Genomic DNA, 23,304 nt, shown 5'->3' on the forward strand with positions numbered 1-23,304 from the left:
TTTAATTTCTAGAGCAAATTGTCTTTTAAACTTCTGTGATTTTAGAATTTTTATTATTTATTTTTTTTATTTTATTTTATCAATTTAAAATTCTAGCTGAAGCAAGCCAGTCATTGGCGAATTTTTTTTAATTCCGAAAAGAGAACAGAAAAATCAGGAGTATTTCTTTCGTTTCCGATGAACAAGAAAAGTATCTTTAGAATATAATTCGGCTGAAAAGAAGAAAAACAATTATATGCTTTTGTATTTTTTTTCAACTATTTTATTGCTTTAACTACTTTCTTTACTCTGTTTTTTAAATTTAAAATCTATGAATATGAAGATGCAGAATATAACAGTTTTGGTTATACAGTACAGAACCCGTTATCCGGAAATCGGAAAACCAAAAAACCGGAACAAAATTCAATAAGTTTTCCTGCCATTTTTTTTTTTTTTTTTTTAAATTTTTTTTTTCCTCATAAGATTTCAGGATTTTTCTTTCTTTTTTGAAAGAAGTTTACTTTACCATCATTTTGGAAATAATCATTAGTGTATTACTTCATCGTTTTTTCTTCTTTTTAAGATTATTTCCAAATATTTTTATTTTTAGTTTAGTTTGACAATAAAAAAACGGCTTTTCGTAGTGATTCAGAAAACCGGAAAAATCAGTTATCCGGAATAGCGTTGGTCCCGATCGTTCCGGATAATCGGTTCCGTACTGTACTTATCATTTCAATTAATGTTATTATAATGCCTTTTTTAAATTTATTGTTGTGTTTTTGTCGGAGAAAATAGTAATTTCGTGAAGTCATGAAAAATCTTGGAATGAGTCATGAATTTGAAAATCTGAAGTGTAGCAGATACCCTGTAATTAATTAGTGTAGAAAATAATTTAAGTAATGAAACCAAATATGGGGCTAGCTGCAAACTGGGTCTCCATAGTTTAGTCAGGAGAGCGGTTGAATGTTCTACCTTTTTACTTTTTGCATATTTGACTTTTTAAGCGAATGCAAGGAATAATTTATTCAAAGACAATTCCACGCAAAAAAATAATTTATAATAAATATTTGATAATAGTTTGACAAATTTCGAACTGCGAGTCCAAATTTTTGCATCATTTTAAATAGCTAAATGCAAAAATCTGCTAATCATTTAGAGTAAATCATGTGTCTTTTTTTTCTAATTTGTCCAGTGCTCTGGAGAAAATTCTTCATCCAGACAAAATCCCAACCTTGCCATAAACCATGGTAGTTTATATTCCACTGATTAGCAAATTTTTTGATAGAAACTATTTTACTTGCAGTTATGTTGACTTTACTTGATTAAACTAATTTTTTACATATTTTAAATCTTGTAATAATACACATATTGCATTGTTTACTTGTAAATATCAAAATAACTTAATATTACTATGGTATTAATTGTATTTGAGTTAGTCTTGGAATCTTTATTTATTTTTTGAAGTAAACAAATATATTTTTTCCCCTTGAAAATATATTTCAGGTTTTATGTTTTGTAGGATTTCATCTGTAACTTTTTTTTATATCGAAATAAGTGCTATGCTATTATAATTAGTGTTATTCATATTAGATACATCATGGATTACCCAAGAAGTGTAAAAGAGAAATTTCTTTAAAAAATATAATGCACATTAGTAAAAAAAGACTATGCATGCATTGCAATTGGTCATATAAAAATTGTTACCTATGGAGTAGTGGTTGATACTTATAATAATTTTTCACTCAGGGATAACACTAAATTTCATAAGACATTAATTTTATGCAAAATTAAAATCCATACTTTTATGTAGTTTAAAGTAAATTGATTTTCTTATATTGTTGTGAATAAATCATTATTTTGTTCCATTTAAGTAATGTATAATTTCCTTAGTGGCTTTAATTTTCTAAACTTGTCATACTTCTTAATTATTGATGCTCTCTACTTATTCATTATTTCGTATTTTTTTTTAGTCCATTTAAATATTGACTAAATAACTCTATTAGTAAAAAAATAATTACCAATTGATAATAATTTTTTTCTTTATTGCTACTAAATAACTCTATTAGTTAAAAAAATAATTACCGAATGATAATAATTTTTTTCCTTTTTTTGCAGACCGATGAATCGAGTGAATCCCAATTGGTAAATCTGGTTCTTAGGATACGGTAATATTTATTTACTTTGTTTACTCATTTACAAATTTTTAAAAAAAATTCAATTTTTGAAGTGTATAATTTTATTATAATTGTTACAAATCTGATTCATACTTATTAAAAAATGTATTAAAACTCATTTGTAAAATAAAATTATAGCCAGTGTGTTATTTTTGTCTTTTTAAATAGACTTGGTCTGATACCAATTCAAGAAAATATACCTTGCTATTTTAAACTATAATTGTATCGTGGTTTCAGGAACTTAAGAAACCCAGAATTTTTTTTATTGAATCCATTTTGGTTTATAGCATGATCAGGTCTTTGGCACATTCTACACTTTTGGCCTTTGTTTTATTAAGCTTTGCATTTAGAGACAAAAATTTAAAACGTTGACTGCTGAGTAGAAAAGTTTTGCCGCCGATCTTCAAATTATTATTTAAAATGGAAAATGTGGCACTTAAATTAAGCTGTAAGGCTGCAAATGGATTGAAGAATTATTGGAAAAGCACGACAACTTTATTTTAGAAATATACCCTCATTTCATGTTTAGAACTCTGTCACATTAATATCTTTATATTCTTGGTGCCTTCTGATTTACAGCAGATCTGTGATTGAGATAGAGGTGTACTAGTTTTAAAATAAGATAGGAATAGCAAGTATGAAGATGAAAGTGGGGTTGGGTCTATTTTTTAGTGGAGTTGAACAATTATTCAAATAAGTAGACATGTTTATTCTGGTAGATTTCAATATTTTGATTCAAACTCATATTTATGTTTTTTTATTAAAACAAAATTTCCTTTTTATTAAATTGGTTTAAATAACTGTTTAGTAGTAACTGTGGTCCAATTGATATGGAATTATTAAAGAAACTCCAAAATAAAACTTAACAACTTTTATTACAAAATAGGAAAACACTATATACAAACCATCTCGAACCAGATAATCTTACTCGTTGCTGGTCCGGACAAAGACTAACTACTTTTAGGAAAGAGGTAATTCCCAAAAGTCATGTGATGGCAGTGCCATCTCTTAATAGAAATAATAGACAAAATTATAAATTCTGAAAATGCATGTTTATTTTTTACTTACGTAAGAACTAAACAAATATTATATCTCTAAATTTTAATAAATTCGACAAAAATAAAAATACAATGTTCATTTTTGTAGTTTTTTAATGTTGCTGATTTGTTACATTTTTCTTTCCAGAAATGAAAATAAAGAATTAAATGATATTAGATTTGAATATGTTCCTGATAGAGGTAATTTTACTTTTCATTAATAATAAACTTTTTATATTTTTACTGGCTAGTTTATATATATATTTGGTTACAAGCTTGTTGAATTATGATGAAATATTTTTATAACAATTTTACTTTTCTATGAAATATATTTTAAAATATCATGTGAGATTACAAATATATAGTTTGGTTGTAGCTTTATAATCAATGTAGCGTATTTAATAAAGCAAATTAACAAAATTGTTAATTGATATTCTGATAAAATTTTATATTCTACACAGCCAAAGATACAACCTTAAACAATTATTTTAATCTTAAGTTGACTTCTGAATACTCACAAACACTCTAAAATGCAGTGTATCATAGTGGACTATTTTCTTGCTACCTTTTAAATAAAAAAAATTATTCTAGAAACTAAAGTTTGTTGAAGTTCTCGTTCCCACCCAATTTTTTTTTAATGCTACTTTAAATAGGTATGAATAATTAGTACAAAAGCTAATTTTATGAGATTGTGTAAAATTTTCCTAAATTAATTTGATTAAAGATGTCCATTAAAATAGGGTTTCAAATTTTGGCTATCATAAACCAGTTTTAACGATAGTTTACTTATTAATTTGTGATTTTTCTATGGAGTTGAAGAAACTTCTATAAATAAAAGTGTTTTGGATTGTGGGATCACTAGATTTTATCACTGTGAGCCATTCACTGAACTTTTTAGACACACTGTAAATTAAATATTTCTGTGCTTATTAGATACAGCAGATGGAATTGCTTCTGAACTTGTTGGCGCTGGTCTTGTTAATGGCAAAGATATGATTGTTGGTGAGTGATTAGGTGTTCATTTATTGTCGGATATAAGTAATTTTCAGTTCAGTTTTAAGCCTTTTTTTTATTTCAGTTGCTGCAAATTTGCAAAAATTAGTGGACAATTTATCGCTAAAGTCTACTGTATTTGCCTTGGTAAGTATTAATTTTTTTAATACATTCTTGTATTTAAGAAATACAAAAACTAAAAAGTTAATGTTAAATATTATTTGCCATCAGTTTACTATTCAATTGTCTAAAAGCTGAAATGATATCAAATTTTCTGTTTAATTATTTAATACAAATTTAACTAAATTAATGACTTTAGTTTAAGTATAGTAATGGTATTACTCATTGACATTCTTTAAAGATATGTTACATGAAAGTCTCAGCTGCCAAATCGATTGACTTCAAAAATGAATTGTTATTCAGCAGTTTTGTAGCTATTTGTTTTAATTGCTTTTAAAAAAAATTAGAAGATGTAAATTCATTTATCAGTGAATGGCAGGTTATTATTCTTCTAAAATGTCACTAGCTTTGTAAAACTTTTTCAAAAAATTGACATTAGCAGCTGGTATGTTGAAATTAATAACTGAAAAGCAAAAATTTGATATATCTGGTTTGCAAGAAAGTAATTTTTTCTTTAGATGAAATAAAACTAAAATGAACTTTAATCTGTCAAAGATATTCATTTTCTGTTGGATATCTTTCTGGTAGCTTCATGATTTGCAAGCTTTTAAAACTTCTGGTCTTTATTTGCATAACGTCAACGTTATTACTAAGATTATTGCGTTTAAAGTTTATCATTTTTTTCTAAATATATAATTTGATAGTGTATTTAATTATATGAGGGATGCGACATAATTTCTCAACCAAGCTCCAATAATTTTTAACATATTTCTAAGGCTGTAGAAGGCAAAACAAGATTCCATATAGCCCAGGTCTCGAATCATCGGATTATTATTTATTTCAAAGGTGAAGATTTCAGTACATAATAACATCAAATCAGACCTGGTTGATTTTTTTGCTGATAAGGATGAGAAGTCTTGTGAGTGCAGGATCATTTAGTTACCGGCAAAAGGTCATCTAGCAAAAAGGAAGCTTATTTTTTATAATTTTATTTTGCACTAAAAAGTGAAAATTACTTTCTTGGAATTCTTATAACAGTTCAACACATTGAAGTAATTACAAATTTTTATTACAGAATCCAGTATCGAATACTAGTGAAATACCAGATGAAAAAACACTGACAGGCTTCGCACAGCTCTCAGTAGTGACAGAATAAATAACTCATCTTTGGACCAAAGTCAACCCACTTTCATTCAGTTCTAAAAGAAAACCTAGTCCAGCCTTCCTGGCAGTCGCTTTGCCGGCCACCATTCACACTTGCCTCTTATGTCTGGAGAAACTTTTGCTTCACTTACTGTGAAAGATTTATATATAGTTCATTTATTTATGATATGAAAAAAAAAGCCAACTTAATATATATATATTTTGGACTTGTGCCTTTTGTAACAGACTTCTTTTGTGTTTGTGTCCTATGTCTCATCCCTTGCTAGTTCATAAATTTTGCTTATCAAAGTGTTTTTTTTTTTCTTCCTCTTTTTATTTGCACAAAAGGGGCCTTACAATGCTGTGTCTTCTTATCCCTTTTGAATATGCAGAATAAAGCTTTAGTACTGTTTCTTGTGTATAATAAATTGAAATGTTTTGTCATAACTCTATCACATTTAATCAAATTGCAAAGATTGCAGGCAGGTATGTACTGGCCACAAGCTGCTTTGGAGAAAATATTATTCAAAATACTTCAAGCAGAAAAAAATGCTAACAAATTATTGCACGTTTCCCACAATATTAATCCTGCCATAATTTTTTTACTTTCTTTGTGTTAAGATGTCTCACTCATATCAATAAAGCTTTTTGAGGTTTGATGGGCTGGCAATAAATTACAAACGAAAAATAGTGTTTAGCATTCTATGCCAAAAAATACTGCAATAAAGCTCGTAAATTCTATCAATTAATTTCATTATCATTTACTAAATTTTTTTACTATAATTGCAGAAATATGCAAAAGAATTGAACAAAATTTTCGAGTAATTTTTAATTAATAGCAAAAATATCATTTTAAAATTGATTATCAAATCAATATTTTTTTTATAAAAATGCCCATATTTCCGTGAATGTTAAAGCTGATTTTACGAAATTTTGTTTAGTTATTGCATACAATAACCAAGGTAATTTATATAAGTAAGCTTATTGCTATATTGTTTGTCACAGGGTATTTAAAAACATTTTTCATTCGGATTTATTGCCGGTCCCTAAAAGCTTTAAACAATTAATATGTGTGTAAAATCTCATAACCTTAACACAAAGTTAAAAACTAATTCTCTATTTTTTATTGGTTAATTGTTTAAACGGTAAAATAATAGTTCTTGTACAAATATTTCTTTCAGAAAAATTAGACTATATTTTAAAAGTTATAATAAAAAACAATTCACGATTTTTACAAACTACTGATAACTTCCTACTAAATGTGGTTAGATCACTTCACTTTAAATGCACCAATCAATTTCTAAATGTATAAATTTTTATTTTGATAAAAAAAAAATGGGCAAAAGATATTTTGTATTAAAATAAAAAGTTTGTTATCAAAACAACCAAATTCTACACATAATAGATTATTTAAGCAAAAAGATTAGAGAAAAGAAACTCTTCTCTTAAGATCTGATTAAACTTTTCAGTTTATTTTCAAATGGAATCAACAGAGCAATTTAGAATTGGCTCCAAAAGCTGCGTGCCTAGGAACTGATCCATTCTTTTTCACTCATTAATCTTGATGTAAAAACAAAATACCATGTATTTGTTAAGCAATGCTACTTGTAAGTTCTAATCCAAAATTTTTGTATTTTGACAAGTAAGCATTTGATGTTAACCAATTTTGATGTCTCTATCAAACATTAAGAATAAGCAGGAAATGTTAGCTTTTTTTTTTTTAACACACATGTATATATGCTCGAGGTCGTCGGGCTACCGAAACGGGGGTGCCATGCCCTCCGCAGAGGATCAAAATTGTGATGGCATGTCCGGGATGTTTCCCAGACCGTCGCCAATAGCCCATTGTGCAGCTCTAGTGCGACGTAAATTAACAAGAACAAAAGAAGAAGAACACATGTATATAAAAGAAAAAATCTTAGTTATCTTAACTTTATATGAAAGTCGTCTATAAATTAATAATGGTATTTAAGAAAAACAGTACTTGATTTAGAATTCCACTGCTTGAATAATATAGTAATAACTCCAACTTTTTCCAAAGCTTACATCAAACTGTTCCTAAGCATAGTTTCCAGTTGAGTACTTTACAAGTTCTTTTAGATAACTGCACAAGACATAAAAACATATCATCAAAATCATGGGATTCTTTCTCAAAAAATATGGCTTATTATATGTTGCCTCAAGCACTAAAATTTAAAATCTCTTGCATTTGTTTGAAGTACGTACTAATACTTCTGATAATCTTGAGACTTGCAAGAACTCAAATAATTCTGCCTTTGTATAATTTTTTGGTTATCATTCATAGAAATGAAAATTGCTAAGAAAACTATCATTTAATATTAAAATTTATACAATATTACTAAAGTTATTTGACAGCTTTCAATTTTTACATCTTAAAGGATATATTGATAAGGTTTAAATTAGAAAACCAATAAAAAGAATGTTTGTGAAGAACCTATATTATAAAAAAAATCCTCTCTCTCTTTACTTCATACTCTTTAAGTGTTCATAAAATGTAAATTTATTAACTCTTGATCACTCAGAGTTTTAATTAATAAATTTTTCAAGTAATGATATTTGCTTTACCATCCATTTAAATCAAGAAAAATTATCATCTTTTTTCTCTTTGGTCAACAGATTTAGCATGGCAAGTCAACTGCAAAATAAAACTTTTTCTTACAAAATTTGAGAAACAATGGATGTAGTGTTTTAATTTTTAACCGAGGGCAGTATTTAGCCTTTGTTTATTACTTGGTACAGTGACAAAAGTAATGAAATAGAAAGAAGAAGCCACTTACCTTTTGATATATTTGCACAATGTTACGATCATTTACAACTAAAGGTAGAGAGTGAGAATGACCACATCTAAGCATGATATAGCCAGGTAACAACATGGGATTCGAATTGTTAGGGTCATCGTTCAACACAGATTGTAGAACCAGGGAGTACATAAATAGCATCAAAGGAAAGATGTAGTTTAATGTGTGGATTCACAAATAGCGACCAGTAAATCGTACTAATGTCACTGTTTTTTTTTTTTTTAATCCTAAGCTCAGCCTGGATCAGTTGGCCAAAAACTGTCTTGCTGCCCAACATAAATGTAAAATACCAAAAGGAAACGCCTCTTCAATGTCAACACTTTTTTATTTGAAATAAATAAGTAGATGTAATCACTTTTTAAGAAAGACATGAGGCAAACTACTGATTCTTTTAAGATGTTGAGAGGTAATCATGGCCCGTTGAGCTATGAAAACAAGACAAATTCCTTTCTTTCTCGGTAAATAGAAAGAATTGTGTAAAAGACACTCCCAACTTTTTCCAACAACACTGCTACAACGAGTCCGCAGATTTTGTCTTGATGAATAAATTATAGTTCATCAAGAGGGGAGTGATGTGGCAAATACAAGTGTGTCTGCCTCCTCATTGCCACATAACTTGGGATCCATTGAAAAAGAATTTTCAATAAGATTATGAATAGTTAACTTACAAAGAACTTCAAAAGAGGATTACTTTCGATTTACCTAAAATTTGGCCAAATTAAGAGCATCTTTTGACGCTTACTGTCCCTCAGCAGACATGACAGCCTCTCTTCTATACAAAGGTTAAACATGCCTATTTAACTCTTAATACACTTAAAAAATTACTAAATTTTTTTTTTTTAATAACGCAAAATTCTTTGCTCCAAGAAAAACTACCAGTTAATTTTTTAACAAGATAATAACAAATTCACACTCTTAGTATCGCTTGTTATGACAGGATTCGGTTTTTCTTCATCTATAAGGATTTAGAAAGAATCCTTTGAAAGTACATACAACAGCAAAAAAAAAATATGTAACAGTACAACAGATGAAGCAAAAAGCCCGAGAGTGGGAATGAATTTAGAATGAACCCAGATGTTTGTCGTGTGGATTTGGCCTCTGAAAATATTCATGTCTCAACATACAAGTAAATAAAAGACTTTTAAAAGAAAACTGTGCTTTTCTTTTATGATTTATATATTTTTATGTTATCAATAAATTATTTTTTATAATTAATACTGGCATGAAATGAGTCATAAAGCAAGTAAAAAGGCATCTAGCCATGTGGTCTATTTCCAAGTGGGCCAATTAAAAACTCCAAGGCTCTTTCTTACAATGTCAATAAAATTTAATTTTAAAAGTGGCTTTTTTAATTATAATTTACGAGCTGTATGATATTCAAAATAAATCTATAACATAAATACTACAAAATGTCCATGAACTAATTAGAACAAATATGCCTTTATCAAAGGATTTTTAGACTTTCCAAACTGTGCATAGGTAAATGTCAAAAATTATTCACTAACATAAGAAGATTCTTTAAAATAAATTCAAATGCAAATAAATTTATGGATGTTTTTATTTCCAACAGAATATACTACATTTTAAAAACTAAAAAATAAATAAAATTTCATAAATTACAAATTGAACCAGTACAGTGGAATGAAAGAAAAAATAAAATATACAACATTCACTACATACAAAATTAAGTTAACACTAGTATGACCAGCTACAAACATGAACTAAAAATAGAATTACACAATATCATCATAAAACTTGAATACTTGATATTACTAAATACGATTTGCCCAACCATTTTATATAATTAATATTCAAATATACTAACACACCAGCTAAATGCTATATAACAGACTAGGAACTGTCCATAATATAAATTAAATTTTCAAAACTATTTTACATAATAATTAATACTCAACTCCATAAAAAAAATATATGTATATGTTATAAGGCAGATGGTAATTTTTTAATACATTTAATTTATAAAAATATTTTACATTACACATTTATATATTTTTCAGAAAATATTGAAATAAATTGTTTTATTAAAATTAGGAAGGAAGAATATAAAGGTTTATTAAAAAATTATGAAAAAAGCATGCCTTAAAAAATACAAACATACAGCTACTCTAAACAAGCATTTATTAATCGAAATAAATAAGCAGATAAATTTAATCTTTTAAAGATTACACAATGACGACCAAAATTTTAATTACGTTCAATCTTGTCCAATTAGATGAATAAAATTTTCAGAATAAATTGAATGCGAACAAATATAATTTAATTAGGGACAATAAGAGTTAGGCAAAATTTCTATAACTATATACATAAATACTTTACATGAACACAGTTTTAATTTTGTTGAATTTTTCAATTTTGTAACAGTAAAAGAGAGGATTAATCACTTTTTCTGCTCGTAAAAATTTTGAAAAAATAATAAACAGATGAATGTTAAACTTTCTCATAATATCTATAAATTTGTTCATTCACTCGAATTGAATATTTGTTCATAAAGCTAGGGATAAATTAAAATACAATAATTTGGCAATTGTTTATATGAAGCATACAAAACATACCCAAACACATCAGCTAAATAAAATAAAAAATAACAAGAATTCACGATATTATATTATACCCGAATTAATAACTTATTTAAAAATTGATGAGAAAAGAAGCTTTTAAAAAGTATTCATGAAAAGAAACTAAAATTAGTCAAAAATGCAATTGAAAGACAAAATATGAATACTATATTTGTGATTCAAATATAAATTTAATAGACAGAATCCTTCCACATCAATTCTGACATTCAAGATATTCTAACTAAATAAAAAATTTTGGAAACTAGAATTTAAAAGAATCTAAGAAATTGGTCAAAATTACAATTGAATAATTAAGATAATGAATTTTTTATTAAGAAGACCATATTCTAATAAATCTGAAAATTACTTCAGAAAGTGATTTGGATCAGAAAAACTTTTCTGAAAATCAAAATATTCCAAACCAATATTATTTCTCGAAAATTACCCGTGAAAAGAATTTCAGTAAAAATATTTATAAATGAAACCAAGGAATTGGTCAGAACTGCAATTGAAAGAAAAAAGTATGAATTTGAATTAAGATGAATACCACATTTTTGATGTCAAGAATACTTTTACATACATAATCCTTTCTGAAATTCAATATTTTAAAAATAATTAACAAGTAAAATATTTAATCTACAGGTTTTAATTTTTGTTTAGCCGAAACATTATACTTCTTGTGGCCTCTCCTTCTTCATAAACTGTTTCCTGAACACCCTCCCTCTTCTTCAACGGCCATATGACTACTTAAAGTAAATTTTAAAAAATTATCAAGTTACAGGATATATTAATAAATATATTAAAATGCATCATAATCTGAATATTTTTAATGTTGCTTCATCAGTTTTTTTTTTTTTTTAAGTAAATGATAAAACACATTTCGGAAAAAAAAAATTATGATTTTTTCCTTTAAAAAATGTATAATTTTGATTGAAATGAAGGTATTACAGAAGAGAGAACTGAGAGACAAAGCTTTAACAGTTTCTCAAATATGGGAGAATTTTTCTTCCCTATACACCATTTCTCTAGCTAATAATATGAGAAAACTAGCTTTACTTTATACCGAAGAATTCAGGTTGACAACTTTTTGAGTAGCCAGAAGATAGTTGATAAGAAAATAACATAAAAATAAAACATTTTTCTAATAAATGATTTTTAAAAATAGAAGAATAAAATATATTAAGAATAAACTTCAAAAATATATATGGATTTTTAGAAATGATCCATCTCATTTAGAAGCAGTACTGTAAAGAACTTAATAATGAAACTATGAATCTACCATTTAAAAAAGTAAGATTTTTGAAGGAAAAAAATTATCTTCGTTCAATTTTTGAAATATATAGCATGTGTAAACAAGGAAAAAAATATAAATGCAAACAATGATTATAAAATTGTAGAGAACAAGCATCAAAAATGTAATTATTAAACATTTTATACTCAGTCAATGCAAGATAATATACACAAATATATATTTTAATTAAAAAAAGTAAGACATAGAAAAATTTTCACAACATTTCATATCTATATCCAATAGCTGTGATTTATATAGTGGCATAAAAAAAAATATCACAAGTGTAGAAAAACATGATAGAATGTTTTATTTTTTGTTGCATAAAAATACCCTTGCACAAACATAATGGTTAAATAAAACTTACAACCTAAATATAATCCTTATCCACCTATAATTTTATAATAAAGTAGAACATAAATTATCTAAACAAGTTGGGGCTGGAACCACTTTGAATATTTAAAATTGTAAAATGCTACCCCCGGGTGGCGCTACCATCGTTCCGATTTGAGTTCTGTTTTTTTTTTTTTTTTTTTTTTTTTTTTTAAGTTGGTAAATCTGTTGTTGATATTCCCTCTAAATCTTAGCGTCATAGCTTGACATTTGCAAAAGTTACGTAGCCAAGAGTACATCTATCTCTGTGTGCGTTGGCGATTTTTTACAATTTTAGAAATGGACTTAAATTTGCAACAATTAAATTTTGCGTAAAAAACGGATTTAATGGTGCGCGAACGTTGGAAAAGTGTTTCGGCAACGATTCTCTAAAGAAAACGGTCGTTTATCAGTGGCACGAGCGTTTCAAAAGTGGTCGTGAGTCAAACAAAGATGATGAACGCAGTGGCAGACCATCGACGACGAAAACATTGATAAAGTAAAAGAAATGTTGGTCAATAACCGCAAATTAACCCTCAGAGAGATAGCGGAGGGCTTGAACATTGCCTATGGATCTGTCCAAAACATTTTGGTTAATGATTTGGGTTTCCGTTGTGCAGCAGCAAAGTTGGTGCCAAAAGACCTCAATTTCATGCAAAAAAGAGACCGCGTTGAGGTCGCAAAAGACATGATTTGCAAGGCTGAATCCAATCCCACATTCATCAAAAGGATCATTACTAGAGACGAGACGTGAGTTTATGAGTATGACACGCAATCCAGACATCAGGCAAGTGAATGGCATTCATCAAAGTAAAAATCCCAGGAAGCACTGATGGACATACCGAAAACCGAATATAAAAAATGTTTCAAGGATCAAGCGCTGGCATAAGTGTGTTGCAGTCGATGGGGATTACTTTGAAGGGGACAATATAGATTTAGATGAACAAACTTGTATTTTTAATTTTCTGAATAAATTCCGGGAACTTTTTGATCAAGGTGGTATATGATCTAACAAGCATTCCTTTAGCGAAAGAGGAAGCCATGATGTTTTAAGTTGAACTACAACAATGAATTGACTAATAAAACTATTAGGTTTTATTTCTTTATCATAAGCAAAACAACTTCATTGACTAGCATACCTTTTAACAGGTTTACAAGTCATCTAACATTTAATTTTTTAATCCGAATTTTAAAACCCACAGTTATTGGGACAGGAATTGCTATAAGTAATTGAAATCTCAGGATAATAGAGGTATATTGTTCAAACCATCACTTTCCTCAATAAATTGAGTGAATGTTATAATGTGTGGTGCAATACTTATGATTTGGTGGAAGTGAAATTCCTTTAAATGACAAAAAAAAATGTTTTTCCTCTCACGTCTAAACCCTCGTGTGTTAATATGTACCACAGTGAAAGTGGAACCATTTTAAATTCTAAAAAAGGTTTAGTTATAAATTATCATTTAAATGCAAGCCTCATAAAAGTGCTAAAAAAATAAAGGCAACATGTTTTTAAAAAAATAAAATCAAAACTTTGTTTGGAACAATATACATGCAACAGAATACTTCTGAAAAGGTCAAACGGCTAATTAAAAATTGTATAATTTGTTCTATTTAAATAAAATAAAGTCAAATTTTGTCACTAAAGAATAATATTTACTCTTTTTAAATTCAGAAACAAAGTTTAAACAGTTTCAAATATAATTTCATTTTTGGAGCACTGAATAATTTGAGATCCAAGCAAAGAAAATTTGTATTGCACTGTTGCATTAAAAAAAATAATCAATAAGTTAAGATATTCCTACAAATTAATATTTAATTGAGCCCTTATCAAATAATTTTAAAGTAGGATTTCAACTATCTTGAAACAAAGTGAATATGCTGCTTAATAGTTTTGCACAAAAATAATTTAGTGGAAGACCCATCAATTTATCCTTTTAAAAGTTTTAGCTGGTTACTGCTTTGTTGATTGGAATCGATAATTTTTAAGATTAGATGAAATAAATGAGTCAATGATAGTGAAACTACAAAAGTCCACCCTACAAGTTTTGTTACTGAATTTGCTGAAAATGATTAAAAAAACACATGACCCCTGAATTCATCTACCATAAAAATGTGATAAGCTAAATTTGTTAAGTGAGTTCTTTTTCATAAATGATTTCAAACAGTCTGAAACAATGAATCCTGCGGGTAAGACTATATGCCTAAATGATGTATATAATTAGTGGCCGGACTTTAGGTTTAAACAAACAAATTTTGCAATTTTTACAAGCATTAGTAATAAAAATAAAAAAATGCTAGGTCAAACTTTAAATCCTTCAATTTTTTAAATCTGTTATAAATCCTTTGAATTTGTAGAAAAGGGGATGCTTTAAACACACAAAAATTAGAAATATTAGAACAAAAAACTAAAAATCAAGAAAAATAAAGACAAAATAATATCAGGGAAACTACAAAGCCTAGAAATTATTTGAAAAACTCTGACAATAACTACTGTAGTCTGAGCTTTGAGACACAAGAGCACATTAATTAATAAAAACTGAGGAGGGAAATCCGAGTATATATATATAAATGCTGAGTTTGGTAACAGAGGTATTCAGTTGAAAAGTTTCGGATAATGGAGGTTATGCTGCAATGGTTAAATTCTTTTGCGAATTAAGAAATTAAGACCATAAGCATTTACGAAAATCAGAAAAATCTAACTGAGAATATGGAAAAGCTTTTTTAAGAGATCAATGAATTTTGTGTGAATTCTGTACATGAAAATGCAACATACCTAAAATTCAGCACATAATTTTACAGCAAACTCTAATGTAATGGCAATACAATAAAATTATTTATCAATGAAAGTTTTAAATTCACTTTTATTAAAAAACAAAACTAAATAAATAAAACTATATCAAATGGAATGGGGAGGTAAACAATTAAGAAATATAAATAAAAACTCATTTATTTTCCATTTTATCACCCAATGTACCAAATATACTTCAAGTACAGTAGAGCGCCGATTATCCGAACTGCTCGGGACCGAACGTGGTTCGGATAATGAAAAGTTCGGATAATTGGAAAGTTGTTTAAAATCTAGTTTAAATGATTATTATTTATGCACTAACTTCCCTTTTTCCAGGCTTAGAACTGGCAGTACTATTTAAAATAGCTCTGGCGTGTTTAAAAAAAAAATTTCAGCAATTTTTCAATCGTTTTTATTTATTTACTTCCTTTTTTTTTCATTTTGAATTTTTTTGTCAATTACCGATTTAAACCTTCTTTGTCTATTTTCCATTGCAAAAGAAATCCAGTAAAGACTTTTGTTTTAAAGAAGATGCTCTTTTTTGAGCAGCCTTTATTCTTTTTAACTAAATCAACTGAACTGGATCAGCATCATTTTGACGTTCTAGACTGTCAAAATGAAGCTCGCATTCTTGGAAAATAATTTTAAGTTGAAGAGGGCTAAAAGGGTATGTAGGTTTAACTGTATGTATGGCTACTATAAGAAAACTGCTAAAAAGGTTGTAAATTAAATATGGTCATTAAATGTAGTGGATATTATTTATTCTTCTGAATTTAGAAGAATTGTCGATAAGTTAAAAAGTTCTAAACTTGAAAAAAAGGGGGGGAAACGAATTCGGACATAGTTCGGATAATTGGACGTTCGGATAATAAGGGTTCGGATAATCGGCGCTCTACTGTATATTATTTCCGAAAGAGATAAATCAGTTTCATATTTTTATGACAAAAATTTATTGTCTACTGTCTAAATACTCTGTTTTAAAAAATAAGCCATTCCCCTTTATGTTTCAATCATTTTTTTCCCACAGCATTTACATATTACAAAGAAATTTTTTGCATAATTCTAATAAGTTTATGATTCCCATAAAATAAACATATCACAGCAAAAATAAATAGACAGATATATATATATAAAAGTAATAATAAGATAATACTGAAATTAGAACTGATAATAAGATAATTAAAAATATAAGATAAATGATCCGGCATTCTTAAATTGCATTTCTATAATTTAAAAACAAGCTAGCTTCTTAAAAAGAAATATTTCAATAGTTAGTACTTGTTTTATTAAGTAGAATAAAGATTGTGATCAATAGAGAAAATGAAGTTAGTATTATACATAAGTCAGTATCATATATATCCTTTTTATGTCATACATAAAAAGGATTCGTTTTTACATATTTAAAATGCGTACTTAAGGCTAAATAAAAGCATTAAAATTTATTTTATTTGAAAGCTAAAATTTATATTTTTCAAATATAAGATGTGGAAATAAATTTTCAACTAAAAACTTTTTTAATTTTCAGCTTATCTGCTCACTCTTTAGAATAAAAATCATGAAGATACTAGTTGGAAAATCAGGTAAGTTTAGGTAAGAACAGAAAGTTTATGTAACATATTGTTTTATAAAATAATGTACATTTTTATCGCCTTTATTCGCAAAGTTATTTTACGAGCATTTGCTTTAATAATAACATACAGTTAACTGTCACCATCTACTTTTTCTAAAATCTTCAATTCAACCAGGCATATATTGCAAACTTTCTTTGAAAATTTACAAAGCATGCAAAGCTTGGTTCAGCTTTAAAACAGATTTCATAAATTTTAGAGAATTTAATGATACAAGAAATTACAATAAATATATATATATATACTTCCAAGCAAGTAGTGCACTTGTTCTTGTAAAGCATGCCCACTGAAATTTTCCAATAACCTGACATACGCTATCACACTTCATTTGGTTAATTGCAGCTGAATATAGTGCTAAATGTTTCAATCTCTAATTTTAAAAAAGGAATGATCATTAGGAAGATTTACTCTACTAACAGTAAGGGAAAAAATAAATAAGAATATATAAATAAAAACAAATAATACGAACAATCTAACACTCTAAAATAAGGAAGTCAGCCATAAGAACGGGAAAGTATGATGTAAACTTTTGAGATGCATACTTAAGTCTGTGAGAGTCAAAATACATAGTCAAATTTGTATGAAACTTTCCAAGCCATAGTTTTCTATTGATTACTAATACATAAAAATCAGTTTGCTTCACATGATGAAAATAGGTTCCACCCCCCACCCCCCAAGTAAATTCAGTGTCAGCAGTCAAATGGCATATGTATCTAATTTTTTAATCTAAGCTAAATTAAAATTTTATTGATAAAACAATTGTTTTAATTATTATTTTATATAATACTTGATCATTTAAATTTCATAAAACCCCTTTAAATCAAGGATCTAAAAACTTATTAGCCTAAGGATAATACAAACTCTTCCACTAAGCCCTAACTAGCACAGGCATAATTTTGGGGAGGTCATCTCCCCAAAGCTTTAGAAATTTAAGGAAAACTGCTCTTATTTCCCAGTTTTAATCTATAAGAAACATTTTACAAATCATTTTATTTCTCCTGCCATTTGAGACATTTTGTGTATTCTCACTCAATTACCTATTATCTAGATCAGTGGTCCTCAAATTTTTTTCGGTTACAGAACCCTAAATGATCGAGTGTCTTTTAGCGGAACCCCCATTTTAAAAATCAATGTTGTTTTTTTAAAAAAAGAACTTAATAAATGGTTCTCAGAGAAAAATAATTCCTTATTCTTGAATTTAGTTATTCTATTTTAAATTGATGATAAATACTGATACAATTGTGATGTAAATGAATATTTTTTCCATAATTCCTTTTTTATTCCTATTACATTATATGTACTGTAATTGGAAAGCATATATATTTATTTAAATTTTGCTATTTATTTTTTCATCGGCAATTTATTTAAATAGTTTCATAAAATTAACCGAAGTATAAAATAAATAACAGATTATTGGTTGGAATTATAATTGGTTAAAAAAAAAAAATCATGAAATCCTAGGAATTTTTCCACGGAACCCTTAGGTTCCTCAGAACACCTTTTGGGAACCACTGATCTAGCTCATAATACCACTGAACTGTATATATTAAATAAGCGCAAATTTTAGTTTCAGAAACAGAGACTAAATTAGGGATCTCTGCCATTATAGGATGTCACTTATGTTTTCCTGATAAATTTCATATCCAATTAAAATATTGAATTTCTTGAAACTTAATAAAGACCAGTTAGGCCTGCTACTGCAGGCTGAATATGTGATGATAGGAGACTGGTTTGAGCTTGCTGGCTTTAATTTGGTGAAATCTGCTTTATTATCAACAATCAATGCTTCTTTGGTTTAAATAAGGAAAGAAAAAAAAACACCAAGAGAATACATTTTTAACAAAATTGTAAAGAAATAAAACTAATTCTAGTTTAGAGAATATAAAGAAATACAGTGAGTATCTTAGAAGAAGGAAAATACTTAAGTCACTATTGATTCTTACAACTCTATAATACCGGCAGAGGAATCAATGGAAAGTCTGCAAGTCCCAGTCTCGCTGAAAGTTCTTAGAAGAGGAAAAGGAGGAGGAGAAAAATAATCTCCTTCAGGACTAGAATCTTCTTCTTGTGCCTCAGTCTGAGAGTTATAATTATTTATGGAATTGGCTAATTCTTTAGATAGTTCATGGTTTACTGCTAAGTGAAGAGACATGGTTTCCAACCATTCCTTTATAATATTAAACGAAGGCCTAGAAAAATGCATTCAAGAGTTAATAAATCTACACTCTCACCAATTTTGTGATTTGCAACTTACAAGGTTTTCCAAAATTCACAAAACAAATTCAGATGGGGGAGATGAAAGACATTAAAAGGATGAACATGAGATGGCAAACTACCTTAAGAAGGTGGAAACTCATGCTAGTGTCAAGGCCAAGCTGGATAACAATGAAAAATGCTATAAACTTGTAAACAACAAAAAGATTTATGTGATTAATTATTACAAAAGTTGTTTGAAGTGCACCCACTAATTGCACAGTATACAAGGATGTAAAAATAATTCCCGGATTCTCTTGAAAAGATGCACAATGTCCTGCTGAGGTCCGCTGAAGAAACGACAATCTATACAATGAAATCCTCCAGTATATCTACAGGAGTCACAAAAACTACTGATTTAAGGTGATCCAATAGGAAAAAGTGACCTATGATTGACATTCGGCAATAGTTAAGGCCAAAGAATGGGTCCCACACGTCCAATACACTCGGGATCTCAGCATGTTTTGAAACTTCATATTCATGTTTTCATTCTCTGAATGTCTTCCACTGATTTAGTAAAGGGAATTTTGGAACAACCTGTATACTTTTGCTAAAGCAATTTCTATGAATGTAACAAATATTTAATGCACAATTTAAAAAATGTAACATAAATATATGATAAAATACAGCGGTATAAACCTTCATGTTAGCTATTAGAAAAATTTTATCAAAATTAGGCTGCAACATTTGTAAATGTATATAATTAACCCCAATTGACATCAAACATTTTGAAAACATGATAAGCAATTATAATTTTTATAATGGATTTTAAAAGTAGAAAAATATTTAGAAAGATTAACAAACCAAAAATATTTATTAAAACTAAAACCAAACAAAAATAAATTACAGTAGGGTAAACTTCCTATTTACCTAAAAGGAAAATGTATAAACATTTCACAAGAGGATTTAAAAAAATATGCATGCAATAAACTGTAAATTCCACCAAATGTCAAACAGATTAAACACTTACATTTTTTATAATAGCTTATAAAATGAATAAATAATTAGAATAATTAACAAAAACTAATAATGATTAAAGATAAAAACATAAATGAAAAAACTACATTTATTAAGCAGACTAAAACCAAAAAAGGAGAGACATTTCACAGACAACTTTTAGTGGTGATCCTGCAACCTACACTTTCATTTCAGTACAGGCAAAAACCTTTTCAGTCTACTTGTAACTTTGAAAATTTTATTTCATTTTCTTCTTTTGTTCATAGTAGACAGTTTTTTTGATTAGAGAATAATTTTACACACCCCATTTAAGATATGGCACAGAGTTCAGCTTAAAACTCTTAACTAGCCCAAAAATGGTCAAAATTTGAATGGATAATATGATCCTTATGGCAATAAATTCCGTTTGTAGCCATCAGAACATTAATGCTTATATTGTCAGCCGCCAGAGAGCTTTAGTTAAAATTCAGACAATTAAGCTAGTTGGGCAGTGCGAAAATATTTATTAATGATAAATTCCCAGTTACTATAAATTTTGTATATAGTAGCTGTGATGGCTCAGGGGATAGAGCGTACCCCTTCCAACGAGGTGAACTGGGTTCGATCCCAGCAATGGCTTGTCGATACGAATCCGCATCCAGATTGCACCAACCACAGTGCTGACGTGAAATATCCTCAGTGGTAGAACGGTCATGGGTTAGAGTCCCCTTGTCGTCAGGCTAACTGTGGGAGGTTCTCATGGTCTTCCTCTCCATGTAACACAAATGCGGGTTAGTTCCATCAAAAAGTCCTCCAGGAGAGCAAATTTCTCCCAATACTTGATCCAGAAGTTCACTTGTCTTCCAGATTGGGTTCAAAATTACAAGGCTACGGAGTTGAACATTAGTAGTCGTAAATGTAGTTGTCAGCTGTTCAATGACGGTAATAAAATTAGTATTTGCTTGTATAAAATTAGTATTGAAGCTTGTGCTGTTATCAGGCAAAGTTTCAGGTGCAGTTTGTGCATTCTACTAAGTTAAAATTTTGATTGAGGACAAATTCTACTTGGTGATAAAATGACAAGCAATCACTAAGCGGACAAAACAAAACACTCAAGATGGAAGTTTGAGCACTCTAGCTAGTCTTTTTAGCTAAACGCTTCGAAATACAAAATTCAAGTTCCAAGCCTCACAAATGCGAAAGAGAGAAAATAAAAACTCAATAAATTACAAAACAAAATCATTGAGCATGCAATGACATAATATGGTTTAAATAATCTTGTTAAAAAGGAATACATGCCAAAATTATTATTATTTCATTCTATTTTAAGGATAAAATCTATAACTGAAAATGAAGAAGATATTTGTAGGATTAACATTAAAATGATTAAGGTTTTACACTTCTAAATACTCAGGAATGATATCTGTAACTTGCCACAAATTTTATTTAAATAGCTAAATAAAAGGCTAAAATTCTACAGATCCTGAATACTGCATGCTGATATAAAATAACACACACATGCTCTTACCATTTGAATTATAAATTCAACTTTCTGACAGCTAAAAATATAAAAAGGTCTTTTTAAGAATTGAAGAAATTAATATTAATTAAAAAGGCACATATACCAGAATTTAAATGAAAATAAAAATAGCTAATAAATTGTGATACCCGGAGAAATAAAGTGAAGAAATTTAGAGCTAGTTTTATATTTTAAAAAAAAATCAAAAATCTTTTCACATTACAAAATTTCTGAGTTCAAGGTAGAATTTTGAAAAATGTTTGGTTAGGAGGGAAAAAAATGAGAAAGTTTAGAAGAAGAAATGGAGATGTGAAAAAGAATAAAATATGAGGTGTTAAATAAATGTGTACAATAAGTTTTTAACTGAATGCTAAAATTTCACAACTATTGATGCATTTCTTTTATTTATTTTTTATCAAAAAGCTATTTAAGATAGTATGAAACTTGACAAATCGATAAATGAGAAATGAAATTACTCCTTCTGCACAGAATAAAGGATTGAAAGAATATTTTATAGTTATTATCCTTATTTATTTTTAAAAATTCATTTCATTTTATACGTTTTTAATTTGCTGGTAAAGTTTGCTTGATCATTTAAAAGAGTTTTGAAAGAAAAAAGAAAAACTGAAATTTATTGGTGACAGCAAAATAAATAAATCAAAAAGTAACAGATTAGAACTCAATATTTATAAGAAAAAATATGTTTTGACTAGCTATTTCTTAAAACTCTTGCGTCTAAATCCTTGGTCTTTAAATTTCAAATAAAAAAAATTTTTGATCATAAGAATAGAATTCCTTAAATTGTGCTTGAAATTATTCTTTTCAAACACGTATATGGACATTTATTATAGACATTTGTATATTAAAATTAAATAAACTCATAGAGAATAATATTTATATGACAAAAACAGTTTTCTAAGTTTGCATACATCTTCAAATATGAAATACTAAACTATACTCTAATATAACTAATACTATAATACAAATATTTCCATTTTTTTAAAAAACTTGCTTAAGAAAAAAAAAATTTTGTCTATAAATTTCTTTAGCAAATAAATTTTTTAACCATAAAACAAAATTAAAGTTTAAATGTAAAATTATTCGTAGAAAACTAAGAATTTTTATTAAATTTTTTAAAGAAAAAATTATTAAAAAAAACTGAGTTACTTCAATTTACAAAAGTAAAAAAATTTTTGTAAAACTACCAAAGAAAATCATAAATTGAAGTATTTCAATAGAAGGATGAATTTTTTTTTTCAAAATGTACAACAGCCATTAATGTAAAAAAAAAAAAAAAAGTATTTTGGTCAAAATATTTCATTTTGCGTCTCACTATTAAATTCTAGTTTTAAAATTAATTTAAAAGGCATGTTTTAAAAAAATGACAACCAATGCAAATTATTACTTTCAGAATCACAAGTATACCTTTTTTCAGGAGAAATATCACAACATTTAAATGCTATTTCAGAATAAAGCTCAGGACAACCATCACAAAACTTTTCTTTAAAAGCTGCAACATTAAGTCCAAAATCTGAACTTCTAGGCAAGATATCAGGATCAGCAGGAATTCTACCAATTATCTACAAAAAAATTAATTAATTAATTTTTTACATGGAAATGGAGGATAATCAAGGTTTGAGCATGAGCACTTAAAATATTAATATTACTAAACTAAA

General features: G+C 27.8%; 2 protein-coding genes across 9 annotated transcripts in view; one reads left to right on the forward strand and one right to left on the reverse strand.

The window, feature by feature from the left end:
* Window positions 1–5,874, forward strand: part of fray (oxidative stress responsive kinase frayed) — a 103,551-nt gene extending 97,677 nt beyond the window's left edge. For all 7 annotated transcript variants that reach the window (XR_015432718.1, XR_015432719.1, XM_071184593.2 and 4 more), the window contains 5 exons: window positions 2,095–2,144; window positions 3,339–3,391; window positions 4,124–4,192; window positions 4,269–4,330; window positions 5,379–5,874. Coding sequence is in view for 5 of the 7 variants with exons in the window: in XM_071184593.2 (XP_071040694.1) it covers window positions 2,095–2,144; window positions 3,339–3,391; window positions 4,124–4,192; window positions 4,269–4,330; window positions 5,379–5,459 (315 nt within the window). In the remaining 2 variants the exon portion in view is untranslated. The remainder of the gene's footprint in view (window positions 1–2,094; window positions 2,145–3,338; window positions 3,392–4,123; window positions 4,193–4,268; window positions 4,331–5,378) is intronic.
* Window positions 5,875–17,404: 11,530 nt separating this feature from the next.
* The window catches only part of LOC107454877 (LIM domain kinase 1), a 58,845-nt gene continuing 52,945 nt past the window's right edge, over window positions 17,405–23,304 (reverse strand). For both annotated transcript variants that reach the window (XM_087159973.1, XM_016072210.4), the window contains exons 12-13: window positions 23,054–23,208; window positions 17,405–19,109 (exon numbers count right to left, since the gene is read on the reverse strand). In XM_087159973.1, the coding sequence (XP_087016099.1) occupies window positions 18,860–19,109; window positions 23,054–23,208 (405 nt within the window). In that variant the 3' untranslated portion in view covers window positions 17,405–18,859. The remainder of the gene's footprint in view (window positions 19,110–23,053; window positions 23,209–23,304) is intronic.

The sequence above is a fragment of the Parasteatoda tepidariorum genome, chromosome 3, assembly GCF_982258835.1.
Source record: "Parasteatoda tepidariorum strain Cologne lab strain chromosome 3, Ptep-v5.0, whole genome shotgun sequence".
In the NCBI taxonomy this organism is placed as follows: domain Eukaryota; kingdom Metazoa; phylum Arthropoda; class Arachnida; order Araneae; family Theridiidae; genus Parasteatoda; species Parasteatoda tepidariorum.